At 42.5% G+C, this 17,612-nt stretch overlaps 1 protein-coding gene across 4 annotated transcripts in view; it reads right to left on the bottom strand.

The window, feature by feature from the left end:
- Positions 1 to 9,742: 9,742 nt before the first annotated feature.
- The window catches only part of LOC135323492 (chondroitin sulfate proteoglycan 4-like), a 40,928-nt gene continuing 33,058 nt past the window's right edge, over positions 9,743 to 17,612 (bottom strand). For 3 of the 4 annotated variants that reach the window (XM_064500618.1, XM_064500619.1, XM_064500620.1), the window contains exons 9-10: positions 16,072 to 16,255; positions 9,743 to 15,544 (exon numbers count right to left, since the gene is read on the bottom strand). In XM_064500618.1, the coding sequence (XP_064356688.1) occupies positions 13,491 to 15,544; positions 16,072 to 16,255 (2,238 nt within the window). In that variant the 3' untranslated portion in view covers positions 9,743 to 13,490. The remainder of the gene's footprint in view (positions 15,545 to 16,071; positions 16,256 to 17,612) is intronic. The other variant, XR_010385777.1, reaches the window with a different exon arrangement.

Genomic DNA, 17,612 nt, shown 5'->3' with positions numbered 1-17,612 from the left:
CCCGGTAAAGTCAGGCTCCCAAGCCCAAGCCTCACTGGACTTTGAGAAGAACCACTGGGATGACACTGAATGAGTGCAGTAGGAGCAGCATCTAAAATCTTAGGTACCTTCAGGTAGGCTCCAAACTCCCTAGCAGAATACCTGTATAACAGCCAAATCCCAAGCAGTAACGAGCGTGCAATGGCTCTGATTATCCGAGGAGAGCTGCGGGCTCCACTCTGCCTGGCGGAGTGAGGCATGGGATGAGCAAGAGCTGAGCGAAAGGCCACACTTTCCTTGTGCCACTGCCAAAGTCTCTGTATTCAGGCAGGCAGTTCCCTGTCAGCCCTGGAGCCAGCGGCTGTCAGGACAGGAGAAAGTGCAGGCCGGGAGGAGTGACGCTGCGCGCTGTGCCCAGGGCCATGCGTTCAGGCGCTGAGCTGCGCCAGCCCGTTCATTTCCCGGTCCCCAAGCAGGCGAGGTGGGTAGGATCCCTTTGCTTGGCTGCTAGCTTTCCCTCTGCGCCTTGTCTTCTCATCGGGGCACTTCTGCTTGATATAGCTTGACTCAGTCATTGAGATCAAAAATTTTCGGACCTTAAACCTGTTTAAGCCCATTTTTGTTTAGGCCTGTCTGAGACATAATGCATGTTTAAGAAAGACATTCAGGCTTAATTTCAAGACTTTCAAATAAACAAAAGCATGATGATGTTCCCAAGTATGTTTTTGCAATAGCTAAGCTGTGTACTCAGAAATGTTTCCTGTTATTTCGACTGTAACCTTCTTCACAGTCAGGTTCAAAATGTTAGAGTTCCTTCTGCGTCCTTTTTGTAAAGAGTTACCTGTACTCAGAAATCTTTACTCCATTATTTTAACCTTCTAGGCCATCATCAGGTCAGATCTTGGCCATACTTTTGTAATACAAAATAATTATACCTTATTAGTCTTCTCATAAGAGGGGGAGGTTTGATTTCCGCAAATATTCCCCCTCTCCAAATCACTCTATTTTAGGATCCTTTCCTACTTTAACTACTTTTCCAAACATAGACATCAGCACTGAAAAAGTCTGGTCCTTTCTGCTCCCACTAATGCAGTATCAAGATGATACTTCTTCCTTAAGCCATTTTGACATTACTCTGCTTGTAGGGCAAAGCATTATCTTTTGCTTCGATCGAAAGCAGGGCATCGCAGACCAGGTTGAACTGGTTTTCCATGTCATCTGTAGTTCCTGTTCAGTGTCACTGCTTTCTAGGAGACAGACTCCACTTCGACTTACATTCCTTTCCCTCAGATAGAGTTGTGTCCTGGCATGAACTTGATTGTAGGTTTTTCAGAAGTCCAGTCTAATGTTGCTACAGAAGAACAGCAAAGGGAAAAGTGGGTCAAAAGGAATAAAAATACAACCCAAAACTAAACTTACCATAGGGAAGGGGAGAGGGAGAAATTGTAGTGGCATGGTAACAGCGTTTATTTTTGGCAACCTTAAGACATGCTTTAAAACATGATTCCTCATTCTTCAGCTATCTATAAAACATCGTTTTACCAGATTGCTTCCATGTAGCTATTATACATATTTCAGTCTTTCAACACATGCAACACTGAAAACTTCTTCGAACTCTAAATTATTCTTCTTCCTTTTTAGCCTGGTTTTCCAGTGGAACAAACCCCTGTGCAACTATGCCATCTGCCTGTCTGTCTCCCCACTCCAACTTCAGCACAACAGCCAACTTCAACCCAGTTTGAAAGAGGTGTGAAGGTCTCAGAGATGCTAAGTTCTTACAAGTTAATTGAAAATTGGCAGTTGAATAGAGGAGAGAAGCCCAATTTAGTATCTCCTGCTGAGTGAAAGACAGGCCCAACTCAGCATCTTCTCTGTCTGAGAGGCTGAACAGCCATCTGGCCGGTGTGAGCATTTTGGCTGGTCTGTCAGCACACGTGCAGCGCTGCATCAGCCACAGGATGTTCTGCAAATTTTCTATATAAGACACATGGGAAAGAGTTGAAGGTGAACCGGGGGAAGGGCAGAGCTAAGGCCTGCGAAACACAAATTCTTGGGAAACTAGACTTCATTCATCCCACTGCTCAACATCTTTGTCTGATTTCTTTTAAAGAAATGACTGTGGTTTTTCAGGAGATTGAAGCCAAGGAAAGGAGACCCATGGATGACTTTCCGGCACAGTGCCAGGTCATCGGTGCTTTTAGATATTATACAACAATCAGGAGTGTCAGCATAGCGGGGAAATTAAAAAACTCCATGAGATCCCACAAAACTCAACCCAATGAAGAGGTAATGGCATTATACGAATGCCATCTTGTGGCATCTCGTCCTGGTGCACGGTGTCATCGCCTCCCACCATGGTTAGCATAGATAAGAGACAGCTGTGTGGTGTGCATGAGATATCTGAACTGCTAAATTTCATATCCGCTTCCTATGAACCATCATGTCACTATACTTGATGAGAGGCCTTTTTTTCTCGCTCCATGCTTCTAATCTATATTTAGCTTAGGCAGATGCAGCTGTTTGTATCACTTTCAGATTAATACAGAACCAGGTTTTGGATGCTTTGACCTCAAAAATATGATGGTAAATCACAAAGGATTTTGAAGTAGAACTCAACAGCCTTTTATTATTATTTCTACACGCATAAAGCCAGCCCTTAACAAAAGTTAGTTCTGTAACAAGTTCAGGCAGTGTTCTATGAAGGCTGTGTCCTGCATTTCCTGCATGGATTATAAGAAACACTGTTATTTTGTATTGTACACATCTAAGAAAGAGAATCTGCTGTGGTAGATTCACATCTGCTGCCAGCTGAGCTGTTTTATCAGATGTTAGAGGGACCTTAGGAGCTGGAGCAGCAACAGGAAAACAACTTGTCAAGACAGAAGCAGGCATAGATGAATATAACTCATTAAAACTTGAAAACAAAGCAAGCATTGTGAAAGAAGCAATGGGAAAACATGTCTGTCGAGTAGCTGCTGTGTGACAATAAAATGTCAGAAAAATTGCTTTGCCTTAGACTGCAAAGAAATACATGATATGACTTCTGTGAGACTGTTTATCTGAAAAAAAAAATCCAAAATACTAAAAGTTGCAAAGCAGTGGGGTGAAAAACCCGTGTTATTAACATCTAAGGGCAGTTCTCTGGAGAAAGAAAATATATACAATGCCTTCGTCAAAGAGGATTTGAATGCTCATACAACATCACTCTGGGAGTCAGTGGCTTTATACAAAAAAATTAAAAATAAAAATTGCAAGCCAGTGAGTTAGACACACGGGCTTATCCATACAGTACCAAGGAGCATTAGATATCTAAAAAAGGTTTTCATAGTAGCCAGTGAAAAGTGCCTGGAGCTGCCCGAGCTACCCAGTAAGAAAGAGCAAGGCTTGCACTGCCTAAGGGAGGCTGTTTCCCGGTGCAGGACAGTGCTTGGCTGCACTCGGCGCGTTCCCGGCCCCGAACGCTCTCCCACTGCTCTTCCCGCAGTGACTCGGGTAACAGCTACACCAGCTCAGTCATTTTCGGCAGAAAACCCAGAAGGTTCCTGTAGAGGGGAACACCCCTTTCCCTCGCTCTTTACACCCACTAGTGGAAAGGGCAGAGCACTCGCCCACAAAGCAGGAGACGATACTCCGATCCCTCTGGTGCCTGATATATCATAGCATTGACCCTGGTTCTCTGGAGAGCCCCGTAAATGATGGTTTTTTGTCTTTTTTCTCCTTGCATGGTTGATTTTTTTGCAAAGAACACCTCAGGCTCACAGCTTTGTGCTCTCCCCAGGGGGTGGGGGGCACCTCTCCCAGAGCGGGGAAGAAGGTTTAAACCTGGATATTTACAGTATTATATGAATGCCTCAGCCACTGAATGTATGGAAACCACCCCTGCCTGCCACCACCTCCTCCCTCCTGAGCGTACGGCGTTCACCAAGTGCCCAGCAAACACACAGCTTACAGACCCAGCCGCGGTGCAGGCTAGAGCAAGGCGCCAGGCCTTTCCCTGCTCTTCAGCAGTTGTGGTACATATGCGCCCAGTGGCAGGGACACAACTATTAAGAGATCTGGGGACAGGCTGCTGCTCTCTAGCTTACTTGTCACAGCTACACTGACGGTTAAATTCAGCAAAATGATGAAAATTTCAGATCGTATGCTACCCTGAATTGCCAGTGCTGGGGTCCCTCCCCATCACTGGGGAGAGGGTCAGTCTAAAGGAAGCCCCAAGAGTGGCCGGTCTGATTACGGCCTCTGCCAGCAGCACCAGGCATCGCAAGTACTCCAGGTATGGGAATCGCAGAGAAGCATAAAGAGCTTTGTGAATGCTGATGATGTATCTGTACCAGAGAGTAAGCAGGCATGGTGATACCTAAATCCTTCCTGTGGTTTACTCTGACGGAATGAGCTCACTAAATGCTTCGATGGCTATGGCTAATGTGCTAGATTTTGCATGCCCAGAAGACTCCACGTGCAAATGGTGCTTGCTACCATTACACCTTCCAGGACTGACCTCTCTGAGATAGGTTGGGAAGCAAACGTTGGAGCAGAGAAGTCAATTCCAACCAACCAGGCTACAGATGCACTGCGTAACTGCGTGTTTCAGATACAGCATTATTTTTCAATTGATGCAGGAGTCCTGCATGTCTGTCCCAAAATTATGAGAAACCATGCCATTTCCTGTGTCTGGGGAGTCTTCAAAGGCAGACTGTGGACACTTTGAGTCAGGCATCTCCTTCATTCCTAATCACATGCTGCTACGGAAGCTATTAGTCACTTGAGTCACCCCTTCTAGCAGGGAACAAAAAGCTGAGCTCAGTGGAGTAAAGTGCTCTGTAAATATAAACATCTCTTAATAGAAAAACAACTTCCACTCCTCCATGGAAACTGCAACCATGAAAATAAAATAGTTGTATGGGATTCTCACTGGATCCACCTCTGGTATTTCTTAAGCATGTGCTGTCAGTGTAACCAGCGGGAGGATTTCAGTATCCAAAGCACATTTCCAGCTACAGCTGCTTTCCACTTGCTAGAGAAAGACACTCATCACCACAGAAGCTCCTGCACAGGCCACACAAACAGCTGGCTCCATCATTTTTGATATCTTTGATGCACGATAGCAGTAGCTAAGAAGGAAACAGCCTCTATGTCTCATATCATCAGAAAAGAGTGGGCAGAAGGTAGGGCAAAACATTTTGCTACTTATTTTAAACTATTTTAATGGCAAACATAGTTAACCATATGTAGTAGAGCTATTGCATTTTTTTTCCCCAAAGCACTAAAAATTGGATGGAGAAGATGCCAACAAGCAGACATGCTATTCCTTGAAATATCCTTGCCAGTTATAAGAGCTCTGCAGTGACAGTTACATAGTCTTTCAACCATTTGAAGTATTAGAAACTTTTTGTTCCAAAAATCTATGTATTGAAACTGCTTGTCATTGAAGTTTCCTGTAATCAAAAGAAACATTTTGGTGACTTTGTGAATAGCGAACAGCAAAACATATAACAGTTTCCTAATGGAAATAAATCTCCTAACCATTCGGAATTGTTTCAAGAAACCGCCAGCACTGACCTCTAGCAATGATGCAAAATGTCAGCATGGTAACGGGGCAAAGCTGGCTGGGGGCATGTCCTTAGATCCGCCTTACATAGATTGTGGCTCTAATGCTTAGGCACGGTTTGATACTAACGTATTGCAATTTCTCCCAGCAGAGGCTCCGATTTAGACATGTACTTAGATGTATTGTCATCCTGGATTGATGATAGGCCTTCCCTGAAATATAAAAGAAAGAAAAAATTGTTAACAACAAAAAAATAGAAGTTAAAGCTTCTAAAGCAGGAACTGGATGTGTCTAGGTTTCTTGTCAAAGTATTGCACTTTGGTCACAGCTGTTGGCTGAGAATTTCCCAGCAACATGGAAATGGGGAACCAGTGAAACCAGCAGAAGCCCTGCCATGGGAGGCCCCGGTACTGCGAGCCCCACCGGGAATGGGGATGTGCTGGGCTCTGCTGCTTGACAGAGCCTCGGCGCGACTGCCACCTTCTGCAACCGCGCCGACCTGGGTGCAGGGCAGCACCTCTCCCTGGTGTCTGAAGCAGTGCAGAGATGCCTAACAGAGCGAAGGCTCTCCCTTGGTTTGTGGAAGAGCCTGATACAACACGAAAGCGGCTGTTAAATGACCGCTGTGAGCCAGGAACAGCGCGCAGCAGCTGTGTGGGGCAGCGGACGGGAACGAGCAGCCCGGTTTCCCAAGCTGTGGCACCAAGTGGGGAACCAAAGAGATGGCAGTGGGGTACGACATGTTCTCAGCGGTAACTTGTGGGTTCAGATCAGAGCAGGCCACAGCTCATGTGAGCAGCAGTTATTGCTCACTGTGCTGGCTCCAGGGGCATGCACAGAGGTACCCCTGGTTTTCTAAGCCCACATGCCACACGGAGAACCAAGGGCCACCAAGCAGACCTCTCAGAGTCCCAGGAATTAGCACAGCAGGGGAGACTAAACGAACCCAAGTCCTACAGCCAGGAACAAGGTGAGTTAGGGAGGGACAACGGCCAACTCATCTCACTGCTGCTTACGTTGAACCGTTCCTACCCACACACAGACCCTCAGACAGACAATCCAGTTTGACCAAGACATGCTACAAAGTAAGGAGCTGTTCTCATAACCGATGCATACCACTTCTGCTTATTTCTACACCTGGTCTAATCTTCGTGCTAGAGCTGCCCTTTAACAGTGTTTTGCGCAGCCATGTGTAAATGAGAACAGTCCTCAAGCTACTTTCATTTCTCTCAAGGAATGAGCTCAGGCCAATCTTTATCTGTATTAAAAGTAGCTTAGTGCCTGAAATCAGAACTTCTGTTGCCTTACCTTACTTCTAAATGCCTTTCAGTGTTTGCAGCTAACCATATTTACCATTAATCATTAATTGTAATTACAATCAGTCAAAACCTCTGGCACTCTGCTCCTTTCTGCACTTTAAGCAGGACACTAGGAACATTGCAGCTCTATTTTGAAGCAATATTCATGCCAACAGGCTAAAACATCTGAGTTACACCCCGGGCAACCCAGCTCAGCGAGACTGGGTGATGGTTATATAAGGAAGGATTTCAGTGATGAATCCTCACAAATGGATTTCTGGACAGTCAGGTACTTTTATAAGTCAACATTCATAATGTTCATGCTGTAGCAGATTTAATTCTACTAAATCTGCTGTCAGCTGCAGATGGATGCAGAAGCAAAGCAAACCAAGCTTCTAAATCTTGCCACCTCCCCCAAGCACAGCTCTTCCTCTAATGGCAAGAAAACTTCTTGTCATCTGGATTCTTCCTCTGCCCTTTTCCCCAGCAATCAGGAGAGCTCACCAAGTGGTGCACAGTATCGTCGCCTACTTCTCACAGACACAGCCCAGCACTTCGCCTCAGTCTTTCAAACAAGCCCATGGTCTGGTTCCAAATGATTCTCCCTTTTTAAAAGAATTTCCATCTACTCACAGACCTTGTCTCCGTCCTGTCCTCCTGCCCTTCCTTGCCTCCCCAACCGAGCCCTTCCCCAGCACTCCCTGCTGACAAAGGAGCTTTCCCAGCATCTCGTCATGTCTGAAACCATCTTCCTGTATTTCTCTGCCTCCCTGATGCAATCTTATTTTTATTTTAGTTGAAACGCATACTCACGCTTCCTCTAACTATTTTTAATTATCTCTGGAATTGTGGTGTTTCACTCGGCAGAGTGTTTTCAGGTACCATACATAAAAGCTGCTATGCAAAATAAAGTTGTACTGTGTAATAGCTGGAGTAAATCAATTTGGTCAGTCATATGCTATAAATTGCACATATTTAATCTGACCTGCTGCCTGTGTTCTTTCAGAATGTTCTGACACGCAGTAAAGTGCTGCACCGACACATCTGCTCAAGCTTCGTCCTTCCCCAGTGAGTTTATGACACCTAATGCCTCTCGCTGGGAGGCCATGAGAACGTGGTGCAGCTAAAAGCTCAGTTTGCAAACAACTTAACCTCTAGGTTACTAGCAGGTATAAAGCATTACCACAGAAATAACCAAGAGGAAGACTAAAACAGGGTAAACGAGCAGGTAAGAAAGCAGTTCTCCCCGACAGCCTCACCATGGGCTACGGATTTCACTAGTTGCAGTGAAAGAACACTTTGTTCTGGAACTGCATTTGGGATATGCAAACTCTGGCAGGAATTAGTCTGAAACAAGTGAAGATAAATTAATAGAGTTTCCATTGAATTTGCCAGGACAATTATTTTCGGCCTGTTTAAAAATATTCACAGAGTGTACTTCAATGTACCCTCACAAGGATATGGTGCAAGCAGGATGGAGGCTGCCAGCTTAGGACACTGAGGTAGATCCACTGCTGAATTTGGCCCTGCAGGTCTTAACAGACCACTGCAGTGCTAGTGCTAGTTGCAGGTGGGCCTTATAAATATTTTAATACAAGGAAAAACATAAAAGGTTTATGACCATTTCTGTCTCATTTTCTTTCGTCCTCCAAAAAACCTTTTCTGAGTTGTGGAAAGAACAAATGCATGTTTGTTGGGTTGGGGCACGGGATGCAACCCAGGCGCTGCACGTTCCTGCTGCCACCACAGACTTCTGCACTGAGGACTCAACAGGAAAGATGCTGAGGCCCAGCACATGGGAAGCTGTTACACTGTGCCACCAGGATTTTGGATGTTTCAAGAAAAATGATCCTGATCTCAAGTTATGGAAACAATTGCAAAAAACTGCAAGCGAGTTTTGAATAAAGAAAAATCAAAATCAGGTCAAACAAAGCATTTGGTGTAATAATTGAATAATAACATCTTATTATGATATTCTCACACTTGGGAGACATTTTTAGTGTAAATTAAATATATCAATGTAAGATGCAGATTTTTTTCATAAAAAAACTAGGAAAAAAAGGTTATTTTTACAATTTTAAGCTGCTTCTCCTTTTTTATAATCAGGAATATATGGAATGATTTTTAACTCAGACCAATCAATGTTTTCTTATTCACAACATTTGCACAGAATGACTTATAATAAACTCCACTGCTGGACCCAGGCCCATCACAGTGGGAGCCGAGGGCACTATTTTCCCCAGAGCAGCAGAGAAGCGAGAGCTGCACCAGTTAGTTCCGCAGGGCAGGCTGCTTTTTACAGTAGCTGTTTTTACAGTATCTGGTTGGTCACTGGGCAGATAATATATTAAAACAGCTCAGCAATTCGGCATCACAGATTCAAATGGCTGAAGGTAATGAGAGGCTTGCTCCGCTGCCTGATGCAATGGAAGCACCTCCGCTGCACCGGCGGTCTAGCTGTGGCACAAAAGCCTATGCTGTCAGACAGCTAATGCAAACACTTCACAGAGAAAGAAAACACGGTTAGTTTCAGGGAGGTCCTGAGGCTGGAATGACTGCACATTTTTGACTAAGCATAAAAATCTAACAGACTTTAGAAAGACAAAAAAAATTAACCAAAAGTTTTTCACAACAAAACAGTGCTAAGGTATTAACATTTAAGAATTTGAAATTCTATATTCTTTTAGGCTTATGCAGTGAAAACTTACTGAAATAAACCCAAAGCAATGCTGTGAGCATGTTCAAATGCATGCATTTATCTTGATGTTACACTCATACAAGTATTGGACAGTCAGTTGGATGCATGGTGAGCTCTCTCTCTTGTTCTGGCCATACACATTATGTTAGAGGCAAAATGCTAGGTACAGCACTACTGTGATCTCTGTACATGTGTAATTTAAAACAATAAACATCAGAAGACTGGATAGAACATTTTTATTGGCAACAGGAATCTGCTGTGCGTCTGCACTGCAGTACTTTAGAGACAGTCTTTAAAGAAAACACAAAAATATTAGTGTGTTGTTTATAAACAAAACATTTTATTGTTTTTAGGCATTATATGTTTTCAAGGCACTCTCACACTGCAGTTTTGAATTCCATTTGGTAGGAAAAGGAATCCTTCAAAAACCCCATCTTTCTGAAATAAAACACACACCTGCAAAGTTAAGTGAAACAACCAAAAATTCAAACCAGATCCTGACCATAAACTATGTTTGCTCCTGGAATCAGGCTGAGAATCCGTAAGTACAAAATGTGTGCTTTCTTGGGGATTTTCTATACTCGTTGCTATTTGTGAAACCCAAGACAAGATTCATCTCACTTTGTATTGGCTGTCTAAAAGTTGGACAGTCTGAGGGAGTCACCTCAGCTCCTCTTAGGTCAACAAAAAAAGACAGGTGCCTCAGAAGCACTGTTCATCTCATATGTACAAATATCTACGTAAGAACAAGATGAACCATCCTCTGCCGGAAACTGTTTTTCTGTACTGTCAATAGGAAGAGCTTAGATTAAGGCAATCAGATTTTTTTAATGGGAATTCAGGACAGGCTATTGAAGTAAAATCCATCATAAGTTATCAATTACATTTTTACTTCTGCATTTCATATGAAACTCAGTAATCACTGATATAACATACTTTTCCATATATGGTTCTCACCAGAATTTTCCCATAAGACAGCAGGTATTTTGGTACAAACAATTATATCACAGCAGCACAAACTGAGAGAGAAGACCGAATGCTGGCATACTTCACAGATGAATTAGGTGAATCAGATTGTTTTTATTAAAAAAACAAAAAACCCGACACTTTATAAATTGAGAACAGCACTCAAAATACAATTCTATAATGCCTGATCTACTTGAAATGAAAAATCTGTCAGCCAAAAGCATTTTGAAAACAGAACAAGAGTTCAACCCACTGTATTTGAATCAGAAAAAAGCCAGTACTAATTCTGTAGAATTACTACTTTTACTGTATTTTTCATGTATGATTTCTTGCTCATAGTGTACAAATAGCTCCATTCAATCCTGGAGTTCTAATTGTATTGCTGGTGTTTCTGACTCATTCAAGATTATGTCCTGATTTTACTTTTTACCATCATCAGTATTAGAGCGGTGCTATGTTCCATCGCCAGTGCACACTGAACAGCTAAACTTTACCTGTCTTTACGATGATGCTTGTTCAGCAAAGTCTCATTAAACACACATTTTGCATCTACATTTTCTATTCAACCTGTCAGGGCATCCTCAGTGGGGATTTCTTCACTAGATGCCAGCGGGTTTCAGTATCGCAACGTTTTGGCACTAGATTGGTGGCATATAACTTGGTCTCATGGAGGTATCAAAGTATAACATCTCTTTCACTGTTGACAGGAAGGTCACAGTGTTGGGAAATGTGCGACAAGCCTCTCCAAGTGTCAGGAAAGTGTTGGATTATAATTCTTTACTCCTCCTTGTAGCGAGTCTTGCAGGAGGTGTGAAGGGATAAGATTCCTGCTCCAGCTAGAAGGCATCAGAGGCAGGATGTAGTGAATCCTCTGCTGACAGCTGGCCTTTGGAGGAAGCTCCTGTTTGCTTGGCATGAGGAGAAAAGGTCCCAGGAAACCGCAGGAAACGTAAAACTGCGCCTGCACAAGGACGTTGGACTGACCCTGCTCTGGCTGGCAGCACCACCTCTCCAGATGAGTTTCTAAAAACAGTTCCAAAGATTTTCTTTGGGAAAGCAGACAAAGATCTGTAATACAGGTCTACAGCAGCTTTTCTGGGACACTGGAACATCCCAGCCTTCTACTATGATGGTGCTGGGTGAGTTCAAGCCTGCTTACACTGCCGTCAGGGAAAAACGATAATTATAGGTAAATAAAAATTGTGTTTTAATGTTCAAATACATTTTAGTCTGAGGATATAGAGCGTTCATATATTTAGTCACTAGTACTCCACTAACTCCATCAACTGAATATTTTATGCTAACACTGAACTCTTCCTTGGAAGTGGGCTCTGAACAACACATTGCTTCAAAATGCACCACAATTAAGGCAGACCATGGCAGAGGTGATAAAGATTAGTAAAACTGCCCTCACTGCTGCGGAATTTAGTTCCCAAGACAAAGCAATAAGCAGAGACTTAATCTGGCCATCCTCACTGGTGAAAACTCCCCATAATTGAAATGAGTAAATAGCAAAATCACAGCTAAATATCACCAATAACAAAAATAATTACCCAGAACAAAGTATTGTGAGATGAATAGCACCAAGGATGCTCAGGCACATACATCCTTTCTATAAAAGTGAAAATAGCAGTACTTGGGCTCAAACAAAAACATTATTCCAGTGTTCACTCAGAGCAGTACTGTGGGATCCTGACCCCGAGTACAATGTTTTTACAGAAAAGCTAATTAGAAAAATAGATCAAAATTCACTGTTTAGTAAAAGACTGGTTATGATCACAGCACCATTCCCCTGAAGTCAATTCATTCCCTCTAAAGTCAACAAGAATTTTGCTGTTGTTTTCAACGGAGGGAAGCCTGGACCTTAACAGGAGACTGCACATTGCTATTGAGCTTGGGTTTGCTTACAAACCGAAACATTCCCCTTACAGAGAAATTATTGCACAATTTACCAACAGAGCTAAAATTAGAGTAGCAGTATTTGTCACAGTGTGTAAGGCACACGTGATCAGAGTTCTCTGACAAGAAAGGTAAATGGAGTAACTGCAGAACAGAGCATTTACCTTCTCACAGGACTTTTTCTGCCAGCAGCTCCACAGTAGGTGCTAGCGTGCAGAAGAGGACTCAGTCCTACTGTCATCTGCTTGAACTCCCAGACTCCAGAGAGCTGCGTCTGCTCCATCGAAGGCAGAATCCAGCCCTTAGTCAGCAGCAGGAAATTTGATACATACTTCCAGACATAACCTAAGCCCAAAGATAATTCCGCAGACGGGCTGACTAGCAGATACATGCTTTTTGCCATGTGGATTAGAGGTCATGGATGCATTTTACCAGTCTGCAGACATTAAAGGTTAGAGTTCAATAATAAAGACGGGGAAAAAAAACCCTCAGAAAAACAAACAACGGCTCACAGTAACAGTGTTTTACCACAATCCTTTATCTGTCATTACTGTAGTGTCATTGCATAGATTTCTAGTTCAGTGACCCAGATGAGTATCTGTCAAAATAATCACACCTTTGTTTCTTTAGTTCTGGCCTTTGAACAGCCTTTAGGTCAAAATGGCATTACTTAGAAAAACAGTGGCAAGTTTTTTAAATAGAAGTGCTGCTGCAGGACAGAATACCAGACCTTTATAGCAAATCTGGTTCTTCAAAAAAGTAATTATATTAAAAATACATAATCCATGATGGAAAATTCTAGTTTATCCCTGTCATGGGAAATAAAAAATACTGCATACACAGGGTATGCTTAAAATCTATGGGACCAAATTCTGCACTGAATTCAATGGGAATTCTGCTTAAATAACAATTGGAAATTGATTTTAAAGCCACTGTAATCAATAGGATTTTTTGATTTCACAGTTACTTGGATTTCAGCTAACAAACAGTGCATCATTCGACTAATAATAAATAAGCACAATAAAAAGTAAATCGTATGTCAAATAATATATACCCTCCTTTCCCTTCTACACTTATTCACATGACCAAAACGGGCCACAAACTACACCCAATATTGATTGCGCTTCAAAGTTGGGTTTGTTTTTCGACAATACTGGATCATTTCAGGATCAAGGTTTAACCAGCTCTTTTGCAAAGACTGTTTTACAGGCGGAGAAACTACCGCAGGAAGCAGCTGTTCACGTCTTACTGGTGTGAACGCTGTGGCTGTACTTCTCTCAACCCCCTTCAGGAGAGGGGTCACTGTAACCGTCGGTACCGTCAAGCTCCGTTCCAGACCATGACCTGGACTACTGAGGATTGCATCCATTTGACTTCTGACAGGTGGTTTTGCCTTCTCTTTTTTCTGACACATTAACAAAATGCACACAGAAATAACAGCAATAATGAGTAACACAGACACCAAGACCAGGGGGATAATGATGTACCAGGGATTGCTGCTTTCACTCGGTTGCTTTCTGGGACTCCTGGCACTGGCTTGGATTGTGCTCTCAGCCTCTGTAGATCCACTTGTTCCCACTGCCAGATTAAGCAGCGGACCTTCCTTGTGTAGATCTCCCCAGCGATTTTGACCTTGCCACATGGTTGGTGCAGTCCTCCATGCTGCTACTGCAGGTTCATCATTGTGGGAGAAAACCGGTGCCTCATCCTTTGAGGTAGTGAGAATCTTTAAAGTGGTTGCGCTGGTTAAAAAAGGCACTTCAGTTGTAAAACGCTGCACAAGCAGGGGATCATATGGCACTATGGAGTACTGAAAACAGCCGACAGCAGGCTGCACATCATCTGCCCTGAGTATAAAAGTGAACGAGTCATTTAAAAGATCAATGCCTGTCATATTTGTATCTATGTCTAGGAACACAACACCACTATCTATGTCAGTCTGGGTGAATGTCTGAGCATCTTCAAACACTGCATCATTCCTGAGCCTCCTCTTTATGATTCTTCCATGACATGGGGGCACTATCACTTCAAATCTAGGATTACTGTTTGTCAAATTAGCTAGCTCAGAAGCATTCAGGTCACTGCTTCTGAATTTATAAACTGCTCGATTTGAAATTTGCATGTCAGCAGCAACTTGCACTAAAGGCTTCATTGTGATGTTCAGCACTTGTCCTGTCAGATTACCTTCTGCAGTGAACAGCATAAACTCCAGTACTTCTTTGAATGCAGTGAGATTTGCCAGGCGGTAAGACAGCCTTTCTGAGTACAAATCTGCCTGCTCAAATTTAGTAACCTGCTCATTTCCAATCATTAGGTGCCCATATTTGAGGGGCTGAGTTATTTCATACATGATGTTACTGCTTCTTCCATTTGTGATGGCTGCTAGATGAACATTAGTAATAGTGACAGATGTCTGGCCTTGTGGAAGTGCAACATTGGTATGATTTACCAGGACAAGAGTAATTGGTATGACTTCAAGACTGAAAAGTTTGTATAAAGGGCGATGTTTACCATCAGTTACACTGAAATAAAACACTCCAGAGGATGAACTTCCATCCTGTACAAAACAAATTCTGCCACTGTCAACATCAGCTTGTGTGAAATCCTGTATGGAGACACTGAGATTGCTCTTCATTGCTAAATAACCATTATTAGGATTGCTAATAACAGTGTATTTGAGCTCAGTTGGGGGGTTATCTAGGTCTTCAGCTTTCAGATTCTCTGACCCCAACACTGCCACATCTCCCTGCAGGACTTTCAAGTGCAGCCTTTTAGTCTTCAGTTCCGGAGCTTGGTCATTCACTGGAACAACAGTGATATTAAACATCTCCTCTAAAACTTCGCCATGGGGCTTTGTAGCAGATTTGCTCTTTAGGTTTAACCAAACAGCAAAAGTGAAATTGTCGGTGAGTGATTCAGAATTATCATGTACGTACACAATTCCAAACTTGTTCAGTATGTATTGCGAGAAGTTAGGTTTCTCTTTGGTAACGTTTCTTTCTCCAACAATAATCATGCCACATCGGGGCAAAGATACAACTTGATACCAGATTTCATACATGGAGCGTTGTACCTCAGGTAACTTAATCAGTAGATTTGAAGCATCTAAATTTGTTTTGTTGATTAAGACTTTACCTCCTTCCTGGACAATGGCACCTAGCAGAAAGAAAAGCAGAATCTTAGAAATTGAATATTTTATAGTTGCAATGTTTCGGCAATTAGATATGCATTTCAAATACAGATGATGCTCAGAAAAGAAACTGAAATCACAGTCTTTCACAGTATCTTTGATTTCCATGTGCCGTGGCTAGAAATATACTACCACTATTTTAAAATACAGATTTAAATATAAGAGGCTAGATTTTCTATTGATGCGTAGAGTAGGATTAAAGAAATATCAGTATCTCTCAGCTCCAGATGGTGCTTTCATTATCCCTACTATTATAGCAAAGTGGAGGATACCCACTACAACAGTAGCAAGGATCAAACATATGTAGTTAATATCATTTTTAAAGATGCAGTGATGCAGTTTTTCAAACTACTACCTACACTACACTCTGTGCTAAAAGTATTCTGGTCATTTGCTACTGAAGAAAAATTATCCTTCAGTTTTTTACATTTGTTCATTGGAAACCCAAGAGATCCAAAACAATTTGGAGGCTCAAAGAGCACAGCATCTTCACCTGTGTTTGCTAGAAGACGACTGTTCCGATCATGCCTGGTAATTCCGTATGAAATGTCAATAAGGAACACCTGGAGGTCCAGGGCTGATGGTGGAGAGGAGACAGTAAAAGTAAAGTAATCTTCTGCACTCCAGTCAGCTGCCTCAGCTTGTAAGTGCTCATACATGATCACACCTTCATCCACCTGTTTAGGGTAAAGAAAGCCACAGGTACAAGAGGAAAACAATTTTAAATACAGAGGTGGAAGGAAAGAAAAAAAAATAACAACGCTGTTCAATAGAGGACTGTATTAAGCCATGCATAATGACTGTATATATAACTTACCTAAAGAGATTATTTTGCACTTCTCTTTCTCTGAAGATTAAATCTGTGTTGGCTGACAAGCATACTTGAAGGTAGGGGAAATGTTACCTGGATGAATGCTTGGTACATTAACCATTCATCTACCTTACTCTAAGAGCTACCTTACACTAAGAACGGATGTATAAAACACTGAGACACATATCTCTAATTAGCAATGGTAACTGTGAATGGGACCTCAGCTGGACTGTACCTTTAGAGAAGAGTGCCATATGACTAGAGGATTTTCCTTTATAAAGATACCATCTGGACTGGACTAATTGTCTTGGAAAAACATATGAAAGAATGAAGGCTTGAGAAAGATTTTGACGGATCATGTGTTTCATGGTAGATAGCAAAAGGTACTTGGTGAGAGACTACTGAAATCTGAAGGAGATGCAATGACCATGAAAATATTTTCTCCTTTATAACCAAACAGTCAATGGGACAGCTTAATCAAAAATTTCTGTATCACGGGAGGAAGGGGGATACCTAAGAGACGGGAAGGAAGTGAGCTTGCCCTGTTCCTGCTTTGGCTGACCCTGTAGATCCTTGCAAGAAAATCTTGTCATTCTCATAGGGAGGATTCAAGCTTCAAAAGAGAATCCTGCAGTAAATCTTCAGAGAAATAAATACATGTACAAGATACAGCCATTCAATCGTTCAGGTCCAAAAGCAAAGGATAACAATTTCATACTAGGATTCTCATCAGCCAGAACTACAACAGAACTTAAGGATTAATAACATAATGCATTGAAAGTACAGTAAGATTCCCAATAACCACAAGATTAGGATACTTCTTCAATCTCAGTCAGTAAATTCAGCTTCCACTTGATAATTCATTCACCGACCTGGAGAGAAGACAGCTACCTATTAAATCCTTGGCAGCTTCCCAGGCAACTACTGGCCTGGCTCGTCTGCGTTAGTTTATAATTGCCAAAGAGATCACCATCTGAGATGGTGCTGCTTCTACGTTTAGAACCGGTAACACGCTCTATGCAGCTTGCAAACACCCTGGAGGAATTCATTAGTACATGTTTCCATGACACATGCTTGAAAGGTGTGAAAAAGAAAACCAAAACCCAGCCAGCGGAGCACTTTAGCACTGCAGAATCTGAGCTATAACGACAGACAGAGCTAATCTGAAACCAATGCAAGAGCCCCCACCGACATCACGTAGGAAACAGGGCTTTCAGGGTCAA

Source organism: Dromaius novaehollandiae, chromosome W, assembly GCF_036370855.1.
Source record: "Dromaius novaehollandiae isolate bDroNov1 chromosome W, bDroNov1.hap1, whole genome shotgun sequence".
NCBI classification, from domain to species: domain Eukaryota; kingdom Metazoa; phylum Chordata; class Aves; order Casuariiformes; family Dromaiidae; genus Dromaius; species Dromaius novaehollandiae.
The sequence above is the reverse complement of the archived record's forward strand: the minus strand, read 5'-3'. Positions and strand labels throughout refer to the sequence as shown.